General features: G+C 40.6%; 2 protein-coding genes across 8 annotated transcripts in view; one reads left to right on the plus strand and one right to left on the minus strand.

Annotated features, from left to right (window-relative positions):
* Positions 1–2,984: 2,984 nt before the first annotated feature.
* Positions 2,985–8,677, minus strand: IDNK (IDNK gluconokinase). Of its 3 annotated transcripts, XM_051801512.1 has the most exons (5): positions 8,414–8,677; positions 8,184–8,214; positions 7,795–7,881; positions 6,010–6,053; positions 2,985–4,041 (listed from the first exon to the last, which is right to left on the minus strand). In XM_051801512.1, exons 1-5 carry the CDS (start codon positions 8,452–8,454, stop codon positions 3,690–3,692), a joined length of 555 nt encoding a protein of 184 aa, XP_051657472.1. In that variant the 5' UTR covers positions 8,455–8,677; the 3' UTR covers positions 2,985–3,689. The 3 variants fall into 3 exon arrangements, with proteins under 3 accessions (XP_051657472.1, XP_051657473.1, XP_051657475.1); XM_051801513.1 differs by lacking the exon at positions 7,795–7,881; XM_051801515.1 differs by lacking the exon at positions 8,184–8,214 and having other exon boundaries at positions 8,414–8,668.
* Positions 8,678–19,134: 10,457 nt separating this feature from the next.
* Positions 19,135–19,652, plus strand: part of FRMD3 (FERM domain containing 3) — a 146,044-nt gene continuing 145,526 nt past the window's right edge. Inside the window, exon 1 of one of the 5 annotated variants that reach the window (XM_051801440.1) lies at positions 19,135–19,152. Coding sequence is in view for 3 of the 5 variants with exons in the window: in XM_051801432.1 (XP_051657392.1) it covers positions 19,468–19,566 (99 nt within the window). In the remaining 2 variants the exon portion in view is untranslated. Of the gene's footprint in view, positions 19,153–19,211; positions 19,567–19,652 lie in introns of those variants that run through there. The other 4 variants (XM_051801432.1, XM_051801434.1, XM_051801435.1 and 1 more) reach the window with 4 other exon arrangements.

A 19,652-nucleotide genomic window follows, 5' to 3' on the forward strand; every position in this document is an offset into this window, starting at 1 on the left:
TGCATAGTAAAAATTTTAGTTTTGTCAGAAAACAGCAAACAGAACAAGGTTTATAGGTAGAGTTTTCACAGCATCTTTAATAATAAAAGAAAACCCACACTTAACTGGTTTAATAGCATATTACAATGTTCCTGTTTGTGCCCCCCTCCCTGTTGCCCCTTTTTCTGTCCGTCCTTAAAATTCTCTCTTCACAGTTATCATCTACTTCTTCTTTCAGAAGCAGTCTTATCATTAACTCTGAGCACTTCAATAACTTGTATTTGAAATCTGCAGCTTGCATTTTGGACCAGAAAGGCAGGTGTGCCTGCAGGTTGTTTCTTTATTTTCCTACTTTCTTGTTTTCCCCTACATTGGACCAAGTCACCTGACAAGATTGTCTGCAAAACTGCCTTGCCTGGTCATCAAACTACTGCTAGAGAAAAGTAGCTGCTGCAAAAAGAAAAAAATCTAAAAGTCACAGTAGTGTGACTGGCAGATGTAATTTAAAAGATTTAAAATGCGTATATTCAAGTGAAACACTATTGGGAATGTGACAGCAAGATGGCTAGTTTGGTAAAGGATGTGGTCTGCCTAATTCTCATCTTGGTTCAGAGGCTGCATAATAAAGTAAATATTAATAAAAAAATAATAAAATGACATTTCAATTTAGGGCTACAGTGGCAGGCAGCTGGTCTGTTCCTTTTGCCTGTATAACTTGTGCAGTTTAGTAAGACTCTACCCTTCCTATGTTTAATGTATAAATGCATACTGCTATTGGGATACATAGCATTTCATTTCCTCATTTTGGCATTGAAAAATGTCTGTGCTGTAGTAGGTACAGTATTTACATAGCATGTTATAAACAGTGCTTAGCACAAATTCTTGAGGACGTATAGTATGTGTATCTTCCATAGATACTTTGTGCTCATAGACAGAAAAAGCAATTTCTAACTCCAGGCATTTCCTCCCCAGTTTTTGTTGCATTTGCTAAATATAGTTCAAAAAACGGACAGAGCACTTGCATCCAGATAAGCTCTGCTAAATATAATAACCTCCACAACTAACCTGAATACAACATCCCTAATATCGTGTTAAGTTTATTTAAAAAACAAAATAAAAAAACCCCCAAGAACTGCCTCCCTCACCAGCAACAAAAAAACCCAAACAAAACCCAACAAGGAAATGAAATGGTGTAGGATTGTGTTTGGGCAGGGATTGTTCTGCTTTTTCTTCTAGTGTACATATTCACAGCTTCATTAACATCTGAGGGTAGTTTTATGTGGTTAGTATTGGGATAATTCACATCTTAATCTTTTAATTTGGGATGCACAGGATATAAGTGAACAGAAGTAATGCTTTGTTGTCTTTCAGAATAGCAGGTAACAGACTACTTAACTGATTAAGTTCACAGCAACCTTCTATGCAGTACCTTTAAGTAAAAGCAAAATGCAAATATATTAAAAGGTTAAGGGGAGGAAATATTCGTGGCATAGAAGGAGAGTGAGAAATACCCTGACCTAATTTGAAGAAGCATAAACTGCCTGTAAGTACAAACATACTAGTTTGTTTAGAAGACTTATAAACCCCAAGATGCTTACATAACATTCCCTAAAAGAGAATGGTCTTTAACAGTTGAGTACAATATTCTGTTGGTGACAGTCACTTTGTGAGCATTCTATAAATGCTGACAACTAGATCTTAAAATTAGAGTCTTACCTTCTCAGAACTCACACTTGAAAATGTTGCCCATTTAAAAAAAAAATTATTTAAAGGTTTGATTGTATCTGTGCATGGCAGGATGTAGCTGCTTTTCTATCATTGTAGAGTGTCCCGATCTGGTTTACTGTGTCTGAAAAAAGTGTGCATAAATCTATAGTTAATAATGGGTACATTAGGTAAGCTCTTTGTTTGTAAAATGGTGTATTGGCTGAAGATGAAGACCTCATTAAAAGGAGAGGTGCCGCAAGAGGGTGCCGTTTCTGTGATTTTCATTGCTACTAAACTTCTACAGTTCTGACAAGTCACTTGGTCTGAAGGGGTCTGAAATTTGAGGGTGTTAAGAAGCAGACACACATGCCTGTCTCTTGTACTTAACTTTGTCTCTGTGTCTTAAACTTGCACACTGGCTCTCAGAACAAACAGACTGTGATTTGAGAGCCAGCTGTAGTTACAATAGCAGACTAAAACCGGTAACTGTCTGGTATTCTCTCTCTCCCTTCAGGTCACAAACAAACAGGAAAAGACCACTTCTGGGTGTGTGCATTAATGCCTACAATCCCAATTCTGTGTCTAAAAATGGCCACTTTCAGGAGGATAATGCCCATTTATTGCACTGTGATTTAAGCACAGTAGTTTGTCTAGTAAACCACAAAGCCCTTATTATTTTTAGACACAGTGAGAACCAAGACAAACATTTTTCAACTAATTATCCAGGTAAAAATGACACTAAAGATGCTTTGAAACACGAGTTTGCTTCTGGAGGAGTTTGTCCATCCTCCTAGGAATAAAAAAAATTGCATGACACACTAAAAGTAATCCACATCTGACAGCACATGGGGATGTCTCCATTCAGACAAAACTCAAATCTTTCTCACAGAAACTATCTGAAGATTTCATTTAGTTAAGCTAAAAAGGCACCTCTTGTGTAACATGACATAAAGTACTTTTTAAAAAATATTTCAGCAATAAAAAAGGATTTTAACCTTAAATTCTGTGAGCTAGGCGACTGGATATTTGGAATTTTCTGATCACAAAAAAGGTGTGAAAAATGTATGTTAAAAATAGTGTGATCTACAGCTTTAAAGCAGATGTATGGACATGGGCTGAGGTGGAAGACTAAAGCCCACCAGAAAAGGGAAGTGAAGGAGAAGGTCCAACTGTGAAGGAGAAAGTTTTCTAAAAAAAAAATCTATCAATCTTGCATTCAGTACCTTAGATCACTGGCTGATTCACACTCAAATTCAATGTGTACACTTTGTACATTAAAGATGCAAGTTCAGAGCCAGCATGATGCCACTTATACTTTATTTCCAAAGCTGTCCATACAATTGTATTTTGTATATTGTGTCACCACCGCTGCCTTTTTTTGTCTCACATTTTTTAGCTTCATGTTCAGTGCATACAGTAGGAGTTCATGAAAGTTCTCATGACGTCATCAGTGCTCTGGTGAGGTCAGCAAGGTCACAAATGCAGAGGCTGCAACTTGTTGAAAATCTGGCAGTGAGACAGTGGTAGTGTAGGAACATCATGCATGTTCCTGTCTCTTCCAGAAAAATATATTGTTTCTGGCAAAGCTGTAAATTACTTAATCTCATAATAGCAGATGTGCCCATCTCCATGTCTGACAGAGTAAACATTAAAATTAAGAAAATAAATTATTCTTTGTAACCTTGGCAGGATTTTCCTGGCTCTTGCTAAAATGGGAGTGTTGACTTCCATTTTAGGGTTCTTACTAAAATGGGAGTTTTGGCTTCATATAGTGAAGGGTTGAAAGTAAAAAGTTGAAAGTTCTTGAAAATTATACCTTTTATGTCTTTTACAGAGCCAGGATGAAAAAAACCCAAGAGTAGTAAACCAGCTCTTAATATTGCAATCCATTTAAGTATAATGAATAATAAATTGGCTTGATTTAATAATCAATTTAATAATTAAAATCCTCTTCCATAACCTTGATATCCTCAAGGGAATTTCTATATGTGTCATTCAGAAAATTACTCCACCAATGCCTCACCCTGAAGAATAGCACTCTCAATCTCTAGTACTATTTCAGGGAGAGGTTTTTCTAGACTGACAGTAATGAAGTTCTCGGGTGCACTAGGAGGCTCTAGAGTATCAAACTGAGACTTGAGAAGTTCAGGTGGCATAAAATGACCTCTCCGCTTCTCCAGGCGGTCAGCAATGATGTCTATAGGCCCATCCAAATGAACAAAGAGGATCTTTAGTGATGGTTTTTCTTCTGGTTGCTCTGTCTCAATTGCAGATGGTCCATTAACTAATATATGCCTATACATCTTCTTCAGTGCAGAACAGGCCAGAATTGCATCTTGTCTAGATGAGTCTTCTCTATCAAAAAGAAAAAAAGCAAAAATCTTTACATATTCACATGCAGTTTAACAAAATGCCTTGTTAGTTCTGCTGAACAAGATAAACAAGCCCTGGCTCCTCAAAGAGGACAGCCATGGCAGTAATGGCATATTGACAGTGGTATTTGAGTAATTCTGACAGGATTTTGAAACCAAATTTCCAATCCAGGTAAAGATGTGATTTGAAAATGAAGTCAGGCCAGCCAGCCTCCTGGTAAAATCTCAGTCTTAGGGACCTTGTTTATTAGCCACCATTCTTCCCCAAATTAAATTAAATTCTAGCATAAGGAAGTGTCAGGATCATTTCTTAATTGCTAAGAACAGGAACTGACTATCCATACAAATCCCTAACTGTTATCTATAAATTACTATACTAACCTGTCTAGAGGTAAGTGGCTGATGAACAGTACAGAGCACTGTTCTTAAATACACATGCAGGTTTATTTTCAACACCTCTTTTCACCATCTCAAATTTAACTGTAATATTTTATGTTTCCTGTAACCATCCTCATTGGCAGCACTACATATAAGCCCATTTCAGGTTAAACAAGAGATTGGGTGCAGGTCAGTGGATGCTTTGCACATGTATTTTTTACTGGCAAGGTTTCTTAAAATAAAGCAATTAACTATGGGTATGTCTGTTCCACTGAAAAGCAAATCCAGAATTAGTTGTCTCTATGCAGAGTGAGTAAAATGCCTGCCTACGAAAATACATTCTGTAATCAACATTAGGTATAAACCTACTTAAAAATCATTCTATGGTCATCAGATTTAGGTTCAAAGGGAAGTAAGAACTTCTAATACCTACCATTATCACCTAGGTAAGCCAATGCCAGCTTCATCTAGTTACTAGTAGTAATAATTAAACACTGGCATTAGGCTCTTTTAAAGTACACTTGATTTTGCAAAGTTTCCATAGCTGAGCAGTGGCATTGGGCTAGCACATAACATAAAGCAGTGAATCCAGCAAATCAATCCAGACAAATTTCTCAGTGAATTAACCTGTGCTCCAGTGAGGTATGCTCACCTAATGTGCACAAGCAACAGCCACTGTGTAAAGCCCAGCTAAACAGTCCCTGCTCTCCCAGCCTTTCATCATCTGGGAGATGCTCCAGTCCCTTCATCATTGTTGGATGCTCTCCAGTATGTCCATGCCTCTCTCACAATAAGGAGCCCAGAACCAACACACACGAGGCCAAGTGTGGCCTCACCAGCGAAAAGGAGAGAAGGATCACCTCCCTTGACCTAGTAACAATACTTTGTCTAATATACCCCTGGATATCATTGCCTGCCTTGCCAGAAGAGCACACTGTTGGCATATGTTCAACTTGGGTGTCCACCACAGCTCCCTCAGGCCCTTTTCTGCTGCTTTACAGCTGAGTGCCCCTCAGTGTCTGTACCAGTGCCTGGGCTTGTTCCTCCCCAGAGGCAGGACTTGCACTACTTAAAATGCATGAGGTTCCTGCCAGCCCATTTCTACAGCCTTTCAAGGTCTCTCTGCATCAGTTAGTCCTCCCATTTTGGTGTCATCTGCAAATTTGCAGAGTATACTCCAGGAAACTCAAGCAGCGTCAAAAAAGTTCAATACTATATCTTACTCAAAATAGCTGTATTTTATCCTACTGTTATTATTGGTGTATTTTGTGATTATGTTCTTTGTAAGCTAATGTCAGGCTTATTAACGAACTGGATCCTTGAAATTATTTTTACCCAGATAGTAGAAAAACAACTACCATTGGCAACAATTTCCCATACTATTACTCAGGGATCAGCTCACGCTCAGCAATTCTTATGACAGCTTAGATTAGTCAAAATAGAATGACTTTACTACCTGTAGAATGTCTTTACACTACTACATACATTTCTGCTTTGGAATGCAATGAGGAAAAACACTTTGGTACTTTTTCTGTCTTTAGCTAAAACTTTTTAAAGCTAGATATTCTCTTACCTCCTTAGTATATTGTGCAATGTACAAAGCCAAGGAATCCTGTCCTAGAAAGAAAACAAGTTAGTTAAAAATTCTTTATAAAATTAATTTGAAATGATTGCTTCTAACATCTCGAACATTTGACTACAGGTGAAAATTACCATTAAATTGTACAGCAAGTTCAGTTTTGAATCTCTTTCTTCCTATGTAGATTTGCTAGCACCACCTCAAGGCTAATAAGAAGTGCTAGGCATATTATCAATAGGATGCTTTTAGTGGAATAGAACTTTTTATATTACAGGTATCTGCAAGTATATGATGGAAGTTAATATGTATTCAAGCATAGCATGCACCTTGCAAACCCCTAAAGGACAGTTGACTTCTCTCTTGCTTCTATTATACAATTCAAATGTACAGCTTAAATTGTTATTTCTTTTCCCTTATGTAGTGTCATACACCTCCCCCCCCCCCATTTTGGACCAAAGTTGAGGTTTTCAAGAACAGACAGATCTAAATCTAATTATCTTCAATAACTTAGTTCTATTTATGTTGGTAGCAATCACAAATAAATGTAATCATAGCCACAATTTTTCAACACTTTTGCTCAGTAGTTAGGCAATTACAACATGAGTGATTGATCAGCTGTTTCTTTAATCTGAAATTTTAAGCTTCCACAAACTTTTGTCATGCCTAATGAGCACAAAACAACTGCTCCCATGTAAATCTTTCAGTGCTGTTACTGCTGGGTGAGCACAACAAATGATAACATGGACAAATAAATGCAACAATATTTTGTTGCTGACATTACAGAGTAACTTACCCCTGGCATTTAAGAAGACCCTCACAATTTTACACCTCTGGTTTTTCAGAGGAGATGCTTCGCTCTTGCTGAGCAGCACGCACCAATGATTTACTCATTCAAGTGTGCAATGCTGCTTCAAACAACATACAGGCTTCCAAACACCAGTGAAAGAATGAAGCTTTTAAAAAGAATCTAGAGAATTTTTTTCAGATAAATCCAGCCAGTTTTTAACCCAGACATGGGAAGCCAGTTTCTCCAGGAGAATGCTTTGGGAAATGGTATCAGAGGCTTTACTAAAATCCAGGCAGACAATATCCACAACCTTTCCCTCATCTACTAGGTGGGTCATAGAAGGAAATCAGGTTGCTTAAGCAGGACCTGCCTTTCCTAAACCCATGCAGGCTGGAGCTGAACGCCTGATGGTCCTGCACATGCCTTGTGATTGCACTCCAGATAATCTGTTCCACAACCTTACCCAACACTGAGGCCAAGCTTACAGGCCTACAGTTCCCCGGATCCTCCTTCTGGCCCTTCTTTTAGCTGGGCATCACATTAGCTAACCTTCAGTCATCTGGGGCCTCCCTAGTCAACCACCAGTGGTGATAAATGGTGGAAAGTGATTTGAGAGAAGGGTAACACATTTATGGAGTTGTCTTGTGTAGGGAACTCTATGATTCTTGTGGTCCCTTCCAACTCAGGATATTCTAAGATTCTATGATTCTAATCCAAAAATGCAACTCTGTGCATGGATGTAGAGGGAGAGATGTCTGACAAATTCTGAAACAGCAGTATACCCCTTGTGATCTTTCAAGCGTGCTTTGATAAACTACTTGTTTAGCCAGAATCCTCTGTAACATAAGAAGCCTCCCCCGCCTTACCAAATGCAGACCTGTGCTTGTCAGACCAGTCTACATAGTAAAAGCATCATCTACTTTAACAGGACGTGCACGAGGTTACAGAGATAAAGTCCAGATGACAGTTCTTACAGGGTTTATATAAGGTACCTCATCATTTAGTGGTGTTCCTCCTGCCATTTTCTTTTTATTCTCTAGAGGATGATAACTGTCTGCATCATAGAATTTCCATCCCAGCTAAGAAAAAAATACATACATCATGGGTCTTTCAGCCATATCAAGGGAGATAATAAGGATCACTGAATTCACAAAGACGACACCTAAGAAATTACAGGCTTCTTACATCACGGTGTGAATCATCGGTTATGCCATGATGATTAGCAAAACAATACTAAGTCGGCTTGGCAGCAGCAATAGCTGTTGCATCACGGCACTGAACTGAAGCCGGTGTAGGCGGCACCGCACTAGGGCCGCAGGGCGGTGTCCGCCCGCCCCGCCCCCGAGGAGGGCGGCCCACACGCGGTGCGGGATGGTCCTACCTTCGCAGCCAGGCGGGACCCCACCGTGGTCCTGCGGGGAAGCACAAAGGGGGGGTTACGCACCGCTGGCGTGAGCCGCGCACCCCCCGCACCCGCACCCGCACCCGCACCCGCACCCGCACCCGCACCCGCACCCGCACCCGCACCCGCACCCAGACGGCCGGGCTCCAGCAGCGCCGAGCCCCGGCCGGGGCATCCTATCTCTGCCCCGCCGCCCGCCTGATACCTACTTTCCCGAGCCGCTCACGCCTATCACCACCACCAGCACCATGGCGGCCCCGGCCCGCTCTGCCGCTGCTCCTCCGCTCTCCTGTGCCGCCGCCCCGGCCTGCCCTCGTTCCCGGCCCTGGCGGCAGGAGGCGGGTGCAGGCCCGCCCGCGGATCCAGGCAGAGGGCGGCCCCGGGGCGGCTGTGGGGGAAGCGGCCAAAGTACCTCTTCCTGCCCTGGCACGGGCGCCCCGTGTGGCTACCCGGGACCATAATCCTTCTCCCCTTCCTGGGAACACAGGTCGCGCGTGTCATGTGCCCCGCTCTTATTCTCTGCAGTCGAACCTTGTAGTGAAGTTACCGGATCATCTCCCGGACCCTCTTTGTTTAAGGCTTCTCTCTCTGGTCGGGCGTTTCTTTCCCAGCGCTCGCCAGCATGGTATTCACCGCTTGCAGCCCCAGCAACACACGCGAATTTAATAGAAACAGTAATTTTTGCCGTCTTTGTTAAAGCGTGCTTGTTGGTTGCTGTTTTACCTTTTGCTCATAAAGGTCTGCAGTTAAACTTTAATTAAGGCATCGGCCATGCCGTGGCTAACTCTGTTTTAGTATTGCTTTAAGAATTGCTCCAGTCATACTTTTAAATCACAGAATCACAGGACGGTAAGGCTAGAAGTGACCACCGGTGGCGTCATTACTCCAGCCCCACGGCTCAAGCACATTAGGATTCTGTCCAGCCGGCTTTTGAATATCGCCAGTGAGGGAGACTGCACGGCTTCTCACGGCAGCACCTGTGCCTGGTCACCTTCACAGTAAGGAAGTTCTTCCTCATGTTCAGTTTGAACTTCCTGTGTTTTAGTTTCTGCGCCTTTCATCCTGTTGCTTGGCACCACCGAGCAGAGCTCGGTGGCTCTGTCCTTTTGACACCTTCCCTTCAGTTACTTGTGTACATTGATTAGAGTCCCCTCTCAGTTGTCTCTTCTCCAGGCTAAACAGGCCCAGTTTCCTCAGCTTTTCCTCATAAGACCCAGTCCCTTAATCACCTTTGTAGCCCTCTGTTGGGCTCTGTCCAGGAGCTCCATGCTGCTCTTGTACTGAGGAGCACAGAATTGTACACAGCACTCCAGGTGAGGCCTCATCACGGCTGAGGAGAGAGGCAGGATTGTGGAAATTTGTGGAAATGCTCATAGATACCAAGTATTCTTGCTATTATCATGTACATATATATAACATTTTTAAAGCTCTTCAAGGATCCAATGCAGTGGTGCTGCTGACCAGTGCTGAAGTTTTCCTTATATTTTTCCTCACTTTTTTTAATATGAATCAAACAAGAAATTCTCAGAAAGTACATTAAGTCTCCCAGTCTGCAAGAAATTTTATTTCTCTTGCATGGCACTTAAAATAACGTTATGAATGACGAATGCCTTGCTTTTTTTTTCCCTTTTTTTTTTTTTGACTGTTATTGGTCTCTGATCATGTAATTGAGATTTGAAACTGCCTGTATTTCACATACCTATTAAGAAATTCTTAACAAAGACCAGAACCTTGGAAGTTATTAGGCTGTTACTGAAACAGGCCAGTCCTCAAATTACTAAAAGACCTCAATGATTCCTGTAAGATGCCCTGTGACTGAATATGTATTTTGCTGTAATACCCATATGATTGTGCTAAACTAATTGAATTTGCATGAATATTTTCCGTTTTTTGGCTGATTAATTGTGAGGCAAGAAAAAATGCTTCATTCAGATAAGGGTTCTTAGAAGGTCCAAATGAACAAATGCAAAAATACTATTGGTCACTGACCCTGGAAACATTGTCACAATAGCTACTCTGATTCCCAAAATTAAAACTTTTAACTGCTCCGTCACAACAATCCTTGAGATTCTGCTAACATGAAGAGCAATGGGCTACCCCACCTGCAGTGCACACCTGACCACTTTTGTAACCAGATTGTCACAATTTTATCCAGTTTAATTATTACAAAGCAGAGAAAACATACTCCTCTATTTAACAGGGTTTTTTCACAATGCTTATCTTTGCATTTTGGAAAAAGAACCATGTCATACTGGTGTGATGTCATCTAATAACTATTTTCTATCTGTCTATTTGCAGGAGGTCTTGCTAGGCGTTCTCTTTTACTCAATCCCAAGCTAACAAACCATGAGCATGCACTGACAGAGCTGTATGGACAGCAGTGTGCTCTGCAAATGCTGCTGCAGGGAGAAGAAAAAGATCTGGAGAAAACCAATTGAATTGCACAAACACAGGAGCCTATAGGCAATGTGAAGAGGACAATTACATTCAGACTTCCTGCTGGTGTGATTCATGTGACTTGTGTAGATATAATTCATGTTAGTAGTCTACTGGAAAGATGACTGGATAAAACTCAGCCAAATGGTTGACTTAACATCATCACATTGTGTATGCTTCAGTATCCACTTAAGATGTGTTTAATTAAGTTGTAGATCAAGTTAAATATGTGGATCCTTTTCATTTGAGTTGAATGAGGATTTCCCTTCCAGTCTGTCCTAGTCACAGACAAAAAAAAATATTTTTCCACTTATTATTTCTTTTAATAACGTGGAGGGGTTTAATATTAGTCTTCATCATTTAATGATGTATGTACATCTTAGGAAATTTATTCTGATGCTGCCGTTTCTTTGAAGATGATTTGCCGTAGGTGGCATGGGTGATTTTCCATAGCATTTAAAATTATTTTTATTTCTAATGTTGTCAGAATATATAACTTGATTCTGAAGCTCTGATGTAGTTATATAAAAAATCCTGTATGGTTTAATGAACTCCACAATACATTCACATAGCTGAAATAAGAGACAATGGAATGTAAATGTCTTCTGATATTTATTATATTTAATAATAGGTGAAATTAAAATATAGTGGTGAAGGATGAACATTCCAGAATTAAAAGGCAAAAAACCTGAAGAATACCTACCAGAAAACACACTAAGTACTCCCAAGGCCCTAAAGAATTTTCCAGATACCATGGAATTTGGTATATTTTATGGCTTTTTGGGAGTATTTTCAGTGTCTTTCTGAGACTCTGGTTTGACTAATTGACTGATACTGAATTTATGGAATTCAGTAAAGCTTCATCATCTACTTAATTTAGCTGCCTAATTTTAGAGAAGGGGAACATGAAATACAAATGAAAGAGTTCTACTTTCCTGGAGTTATTTCCTTAACTGTATCTACTTCCTTCTCAAAAATACTAGGAAAGGTCTGTTTTATTCATAATATTGCCAAATTCAAAGTAGAAAAAAACACATTCCTATGGTAATTCCTAATGGAAACTTATCACAGCATAATGGCGAACTACTACAGAAGTGCACAGGCTTCTTAAAGCTTGCCAGGAACATCCATCATCATGGACATCTGCTTCTTATAAAAGTAAGGGCTTAGATACACTGGGTAATCTGAACTTTCTGAATCCTAAGGAGAGAAAGACTGTTTTGCAAGCAGCTACATTTATGTAGACATTTAGGGGTTCAAATTAAATTCTGAGTATGTATTGATAGTAAATACAGAGTGTTAATAAGATGTGTTCACTGTGAGAAGAGTAACTGAAATAACCTGTACTGTTATTTACAGTATTTGTGGCCAGTGTTCTGATGGCCACAGTTAGTCCTCATTTTTAAGTAAATAATCATCAAATTATGTCTGTGTTGATCGAAACTGTACCAAAAAGTTTCAGAATTTGTTCTATGCAAGCAAAGTCAATACATTGTCTGAAGGCCTTTCCTTTGGATTCTACAGTAGATATTTGGGGTTTGGGGAGAACTTAGTTCATACTGGCTCTCAGCATGCAACAGAATTTGCCAGTACTGAGAAGAAAATCATCAGTTTGATAAATCTGTCAAGATTTTAGACAGCTGGGATCAGTAAATCAAACTAAAGCTGTTATACGTTTTAAAAATCACGTTAAGTATTTGTACATAATACTTCATCCCATTTTTTTCATACTGAAGTGCAGACCCTTAGGGTACGATGTTCTTGAAATAAAAAATGAGCACTGTAAATAAGTCTTATTTTTCCAGTTTGTGGTACAAAAAAACCCAGGTAAGAGTGAATAGGAGTGACTTTACTTTCTTTCTTCTAAGTGGTATAGGTATGTTATCAGCTTGATTGCAAAGCTGAAGAATTATCTGAGACTAGCTAGAGGCAAAAAAAGAAGGCAGGACTTCAGATCGTACTATAATCTGAACATGCCCTAGCTCACTAATTTCTGTACAGGGAAGCTTAAGAAAACATTTTTCTGAAGGTTAAATATGCATAACTCTAAACACAGAAGTTATTGTTAAATGATTTAAATTTTTCTAGCAACAACAAAGGAAATTCTATAACCTGCTTATGCAATGGCTGGTTGACTCACTTTCAAAAAAATAACATAGATAAGAAGTGGAAGATTAGTTAGTTTTTTTTATTCCTTAGTTATTTTTATTCCTTGGGTCCTAACTTATTAGTTAGTGTTGGTTATTGCTTAGATTTTGGAAACATCTTCATTTTACAAACTCTATTTTATCAGTGTAATCCAAAGTAAATCTTTCAATATCAACTCCACGTTTGGACAATAGCCCTACCAAATTTAATTATGTATAAGAAATCAAAGTATGATTTACCACATAAAATTTTCTCCATGTGATGTGAACAAAATCAGTGGACTAACATAAATACTTCAGAAAAGTGCTCAGCAAATCAAAATCTGTCTGGAATGCTAAGTTCATGAAATACCATTTTACTTATCTGCCACATTGAGAGTGCAAAAAAATGTGAAAATTACAGTGGTTTTAGTCCAGAATAACAACTAGAGCTGCAGCAGTGTGATTCAAAAGTGACAGCAAGAGGCAAGGGGTTATGTCTGATGCTCAGAGCAGTCAGGAAAATACGTGGACCTTTCTGCCTGAGTGTAGGAGGCTGCTGGCGTAGGTAGCGCTCATGGGGAGTGCACAGCTAACTGCTTGGCACAGCTAACTGCTTGCAGGCCACAGTCTCGTGTAGCCTGGAGTAACTTCAGTGTTACTACAGGGACAGACTGGAAATAAAGAAGACCACAGAATTATGGAAAGACTATTTTCTTTTTTTTTTTTTTTAGTCCCTTCAAAAAGAAATCAGGCATAGCTAAAGATGACATCCAGGACTGTTTCTTTTCCACTCTGAGTGAGAATAAAAGTTGCTTCTCCAGGATTACTTTGTTACTTGGAAAGATTCTGGCCTCCACTGTAAGTACTGGTTTTGCAAAGATTTATTATTTTATTGTCTTATCTTGTATTTGTCTCTTAAGAGCCCGGATGTAAAAGTTATTTACCCCATATTTCAACATTACTTACAGTAGCAATAGTATGCATTGATGTAGAACCATCACTTTTGAAAGCACTCAAAGCATTAGTAAGATGTAGCCACCCACTGACTTTGGGAAGTGGCAGGGAGAATATGTATCTTAGAATGCTGCTTCTACTAGTAAGTAATGAGATTCCTATTTCTGAGCAGTTATTAATGAAGGCTTTTGAAGTATGCTTTCTCAGTGTCTCTGATGGCTTTTTTCCATTTATTTAGTCCACATCTCTTCCCCAGGTAGCTAAGCCTCCATTCTGCAATCACTTACAAGTATACTTAACTATTACACCACAGAACCTCGAATGTGCAAGGAAGTTCAACAACAAAGATAGTTGCAACTTGATACTGCAATCCTGCCTGTATTAGCTTTTACATAATTAAGAGAACCAGATCAATGAAAAGCAACAGTTCTTAGAGTAATTTGGAAAGGAATTAATGACAAAACCCAGAACATATAAAGAAAGCTGTATCAGAAACTGAATATTGTTGCATATTATTATTTAAAAATCACGGTGGTAATTACTTTAATAACAGACTCTGGATAGAAATTAGATGCCAGCAAGATTAACAAACTTGAAATACTTGTGTATGATACACGTTTTTCCTGTACTACTGAAGTTGTTCATGAAATGTACTAGGAACCTGACATAATTTGTGCAAAGCAGAAGTTTTCTTTGCTAGACTTTACCTTGATTTATGCAAATTAGACACGGTGTTAAATCTGATTCCTCATGTAGACCCCAACTTTGATGATCAGTCCTGGTTGGGAAAGTGCTTTGGACACACTTGAAGTTAGACAACTACCTCTGCAAACAAAGGATGTAAAATTCAAATTGTATGATGGGAATATTAAAAATCCGAATAACCCCAAAAGAAGAAAAAGAATTATAAAAACAGCCCAAACTGGTCTAAGCACTTTGAGCTGTTTCAAAGTGCATGTGCAGCAGCCATGGAAACAGGATGTTACTGCAGGAGAATTCTGCCCATGAGCATCCAAATTCCACCCAGTAACAAGAACAGTATAAAAGAACACAAAAAAGGTTAGTAGTGGGGACTATTTCTCTGTGCACTCACTTAGCAAGGCTTTTGGGATGCTGAGAACTCTTCAAAGCCTAGCTCTGAATATTTTGCCAATGTAGTTGTATATTTTATGACACCTGAAACCACTGGTTGTGACACACGCAAAACCTGTAAATCTTTCAGCAGTGGTAGCTGCAAGGTTTCTCTGAGGCTGTTAGCAAGCTGGAAAAGTATTGCATGGATTGTGTGAAAGCAGCTAGAGAGAACCAGTAGTGAAAGAAGTTTTTGGGAACAGTAAGAAAAGGCAGCATGGGAAACTGAGAGAGTACTCTGCCTCCTGTAGTTTTCCTGACAATGGTATTAAAACAGGGGGACTGGCAGTATATTCCCTGAAAAGACAAGAGTGTACAAAATAAATGTTTTGATCCCTACTGATAAGAAAATCTTGGGAAGTCTTGGGACTCAATGAACCATAAAATCATCTCGCTGATTTTATCCTCTGAACCAAAGGCTGGGAACTGACATTTGCCTTCATGGTAATTGTCATGTGTGGATTAAAATCAATGTAAAAATTGGTCCAGTAGGCAAATTTCAACTGTGGTGTTGTGCAATCCAATTTAACTCAGACAAGTGATGTGTTTGAGCTTCCAGATGACATCTGCAGGAAATTTGCTGAGAAGTTTGTACAGTAGATTCAACCCATCGTTCTTGCTGGAAGGGTGTATTGTAATGTTCTTCCCATACTTTGTTCTGAGGCTTTGTAGAGATTGCTAAACTTTATTAGTGTTATAAAATACCTGCTTCTGACTTACCACTTCTCCCCCTGTGAGCCATGGATGTGGCTCACAACTACACCCAAGGAATGGGGAGGCCACAGGACTATCAGTGCCCTGCAAGCTGTCAAACAGTCCTACAGATTTTAGTAGGACTTTAGGTCTTTTTTATTGGGGTAATTGTGGTCAATATACCACTGATAGCCCTGGAATTTTTAGTGGATTTGGAGTGACAGCTTGTTTAGCTCCCTTTGGAGTACAGACATGAAAATCCCAAGTCTTTTGGTACTGCTGTCAAATAATGTAATATTTTACTTATCCTGTTGCCTTCTCATTCACGCAATGAATATATAATGGTTTTTTACTGGTTTTTTTATGTAAAAGAAAGTGGAAACCCTATGTGAATTCAAATTTCAGCTTCTAATTCAACTCTGCCCTCAGTTAACAATATAACTTTTGCTATTTAAATATTTTTTTTGTAATTTATGTATATTTTAATACTCTTATAGTTTCCTAGAGATATGCATTAATATTTTATATAAAGTTTTCAAGTTACTGCTGTCATATTTAGATGTGGGAGACCTTTTATTTCGAGATGCAACCCCCTGCTTTTTTTTTTTTACAATTGTTTTTTATATAAAGTGATTTTTTTAATGATTACTTAAGATTGAAACAAAAAGATCATGTAAATGTGGAATCTGTTGTTTGTTTTTTTTTTCATATTTTGAGTGCTTCTCAGTATGCCCAGCTCTTCAATTAGCTCATTGCTAATTTCAGCTTGGTGCTAGATATATTTTACAATAATACAATGTGTGTCTCAAAGGCAATTCCATTGACGATAACAAAAGTTTGGGGCCCTGGTATGAAAAAGTTGTTTGCCTTGTGAACTACATCCTTCAGAAGTCATCCAAACTTTCTGCTTTGTAACAGGATCTCTAGAATTCTTAGGAAGCTAGCTTTTCTGTGGACTTTGTGACCTTGACAGCAAAACTCACACTTTCCTGACTATAGGAAACTACTCTCTGAACTTTTGGTTCATTGCTAGCTCAATACCTAGCTCAACTCACCTTCCATTCTTCAGGATAAGCTCTGGAGAAGCACAATATCCAGATGATTTGTCTTCAGCTAAAATATTTTAGAGCTGGAGTTCCTAATCCTTCTGTATAAGGGAACTGGGTTAAATCTAAATTGTCCTAGACTTCATAAATTTTAATGAAGTCACTGTTTAGGTATTGGCACCATGATCTCTGAGCAACAGCTAATTGCTGTGCGTGCTGTATGAGCTGTCCGTGAGACCCCTGCAAGGGGCCCAAGCTGAAGGCAATGAGTAGGTGTGGGCCTTGGGGAAGGAGGTTAGTGTGCTATGCAGGGCACCCCTGTGGTGACAGTGAGTTGGGTCTCTTGCCTACCTATGCTGCAACTCAAGGTCTGACCCAAGGCAAGCATTGTTTACAGCCGCAGCAATTGTATTTATAGATTAATCTTTGAGTATTTGAGGAAAAAAAACCAAAACAAAACCAAAACCAAACCATATGTCTACATATTTGATTAAATTATAAACATTAATTGAAAGAGCTAAAGTTGCTGTGATTGTCAGTTTTTGAAGGGAAAATCCTTGACTATTATATTCTGTAATTGAGGTCCATGAAGAATCATCCCGAAATCAAGGTACTACTCAAGCTCACGAGTGTTCCCTGTTGTCTGTAAACATAGCTTTGTATCTGTCAGCAATTCAAAGGTAAATAGGGAGTATAAGCTACTGTCCCTTGGGCCATCCACATGAACTCATCTCAAAGCAAATTCAGTGACCAATTAGACAAACAAAGAATGGGAATGTGGCTATTGCATTGAGCAGTGACAGTTCTGACAGAGAAATATGTTATTTTTCTCACAGAGTTCTCAGGCACTTCAAGTCAACATGGTATGGAGTATTAAAGAAGCAAATAAAGTGGCAAAAAGACATGAGTGGCCTGTCTTTAAAACAGGCAACTAAAGTTTTGCTGAGCTTTGTGTTCCTGCAGCTGTGCTACTGTCAGTACACACTGGTTCACACTTGCTGTGCAACAGTTGGAAGATGCAGGTTTCATATTATAGTCATCACTGTTAATGTAACTCTGAGAACTCCTGGGAAACTCATCCCTCTTCATGTGGTCCTGACAGTAAAGGAAAAAAAAAAAAAAACAACCCTCGGACAGTGGTAAACTTTCACCTGCTCCCTAAATCTTCATCAATGGCTTAGTTCCCTTATAGTTCCCCTTTTGGATGGAGAAAGGTGTGCTACAGAGACTGAAGGGAAAGCTAAAATATCTGGGTTAGAAAGAAAAGATTCCTTCTGTACCAGAAGAAGGAAAATATGTGTCACCTGAGAGTCAATCCACGTGTGGGCTGAAATCTTGCTACTGAGTTCCCATGTTGTACGACTGTAAGACAAAAAGTGTTATTATTAATGAGTGGGTGTCCACAACTAACTGGTGTCTCAACTGATAAGGACCTTCTTCCATACCCTGTGGGCTGACTGCAGCTGTTGAGGTGAATAATCTCTTTTAAATACTCACTGGTGTCCTTCAGTATTCGCTATGCAATTGGAAGCATTTATAATTTCTGAGAAGCATATGCGTATAGTTTTCTTTTATGTTTCACATTAAAGGGCTTTGCATATTTATTAGCTGATGGTAATATGAGCTTTATATACTTCTCATTTGTTTGTGGTTGTCTGTATTTCCTGCTGCTAGAGGTCCAGCAGAAAACTAAAGAAAGAGTTTACAGGGGTAGCAGCACTTTGGCTTTTACGTGGGATTTTCAAAAGAACAATACATTCACACAGAAATATTTTCAAAATATGAACATTTATAAGTAATCACAGACAACTAGGCAAAATAACTGAAATACACCTTCTGTGTGGCTGTCAGTGCATCTTTTCTCTTTGTAAATTTCCAGTCACATCCCATTTTGTACTGGCTGTTTTTCATTTCACACTGCAAAGGGAAGTGCTCCTTTTTTAACACAATGCTGATCCATGTTTCAAGGCTGGTTAACGTTGGTGCTTGCTTCCTGCAAGGTTTTGCACTAATGGATATAGCCTTTTGTGATGGAGGACATAATAATGAAGATACTGAATGCTGTATTTTCTTTCCCCCTTAGACAATAAATGGGGTGAGACCGCTGTTCCCTAATGGGTCATTTTTTCCCCTGAGGAAACAAGTTTCTAAGGCTTGTACTCTTACATTAAGTTGCATTATGTTTTCTTCTTTATCATTATCGTACACTTATCTTTGGTGAGGTTTTTTTATATAACTGTGTATATATGTATTTGGGTTCTCCTTCTGCCTCGGGCTATGTGGAGATACCCCGGGGACTGACTTTCCTGGCGGGCAGGCAGCGTGGGGACTCCAATCTCCGCCAGCAGCCTGGGGGATGTCCCACCTTTGCAGGGCACCGGGCATTCCCAGGGGAGCACCGGTCGTTCAGGTGCACTTCAAAGCAGGAGCAGCACGCCCGTAGCGGGGAAGGCAAACAATCGCGCTGCCTGTGTCCCTTCCGGCTGTGCCAGCCCCGCGGGACTGAGCCCGGCAGAGCTCCCAGCCGGGGCTGGTGGGGCGGAGAAGCGGAAGGAGCAGGTGAGGGCGGAGAGGTGTCCCCGCGGGCCATGCCATGCTGTGCCATGCCATGCCGGAGGCGGGCGCAGGAGGAGGCTGAGGCCGGCCAGCCGAGCGCATCCTGACGCAGCGGCGGCCGAGCCGCGGCGGGCGGGCGGATGGCGGGCGGCGGCAGGGAGCCGCGGGGCTGAGGGGCGGCGCTGCCGCCGCTCCGTGCCGTGCCGTGCTGTGCCGCTCCGTGCCGTGTCGCACCGAGCCGTGCCGTGGTCGGCCGGGTGCCGCTGCAGGCTGGCCCCCTGCGGCTGCCTGCGGGGCGGTGGCAGGCAGGCTGCCGGGATGATCCGGTTTCGAAGCTCAAGCATCAGGTCGCTGAGCGCGGAGATGAAATGCACCGTGCGGCTGCTGGACGACTCCGAGATCTCCTGCCACATCCAGGTGCCAGCGCGGAAAGGGGCGGCGGCGGCGGGGCGGCTCGGCGGGCGGTGGCTCCCCGGTCGCAGGGCCCGGGCGGCGCTCGGCTC

This window comes from Manacus candei, unplaced genomic scaffold (assembly GCF_025592945.1).
Source record: "Manacus candei isolate 608988 ecotype Guabito, Panama unplaced genomic scaffold, ASM2559294v1 h1tg000051l, whole genome shotgun sequence".
Taxonomy (NCBI): domain Eukaryota; kingdom Metazoa; phylum Chordata; class Aves; order Passeriformes; family Pipridae; genus Manacus; species Manacus candei.

Coding starts and splice junctions, on each gene's coding strand:
- IDNK (XM_051801512.1), bottom strand. CDS start 8,454: ATGGTGCTGGTGGTGGTGATAGGCGTGAGCGGCTCGGGAAA. Junction 7,882..8,183: donor GGTCCCGCCTGGCTGCGAAG/GTAGGACCATCC, acceptor TTTTTTTCTTAG/CTGGGATGGAAATTCTATGA. Junction 4,042..6,009: donor TTGCACAATATACTAAGGAG/GTAAGAGAATAT, acceptor TCTTTTTGATAG/AGAAGACTCATCTAGACAAG.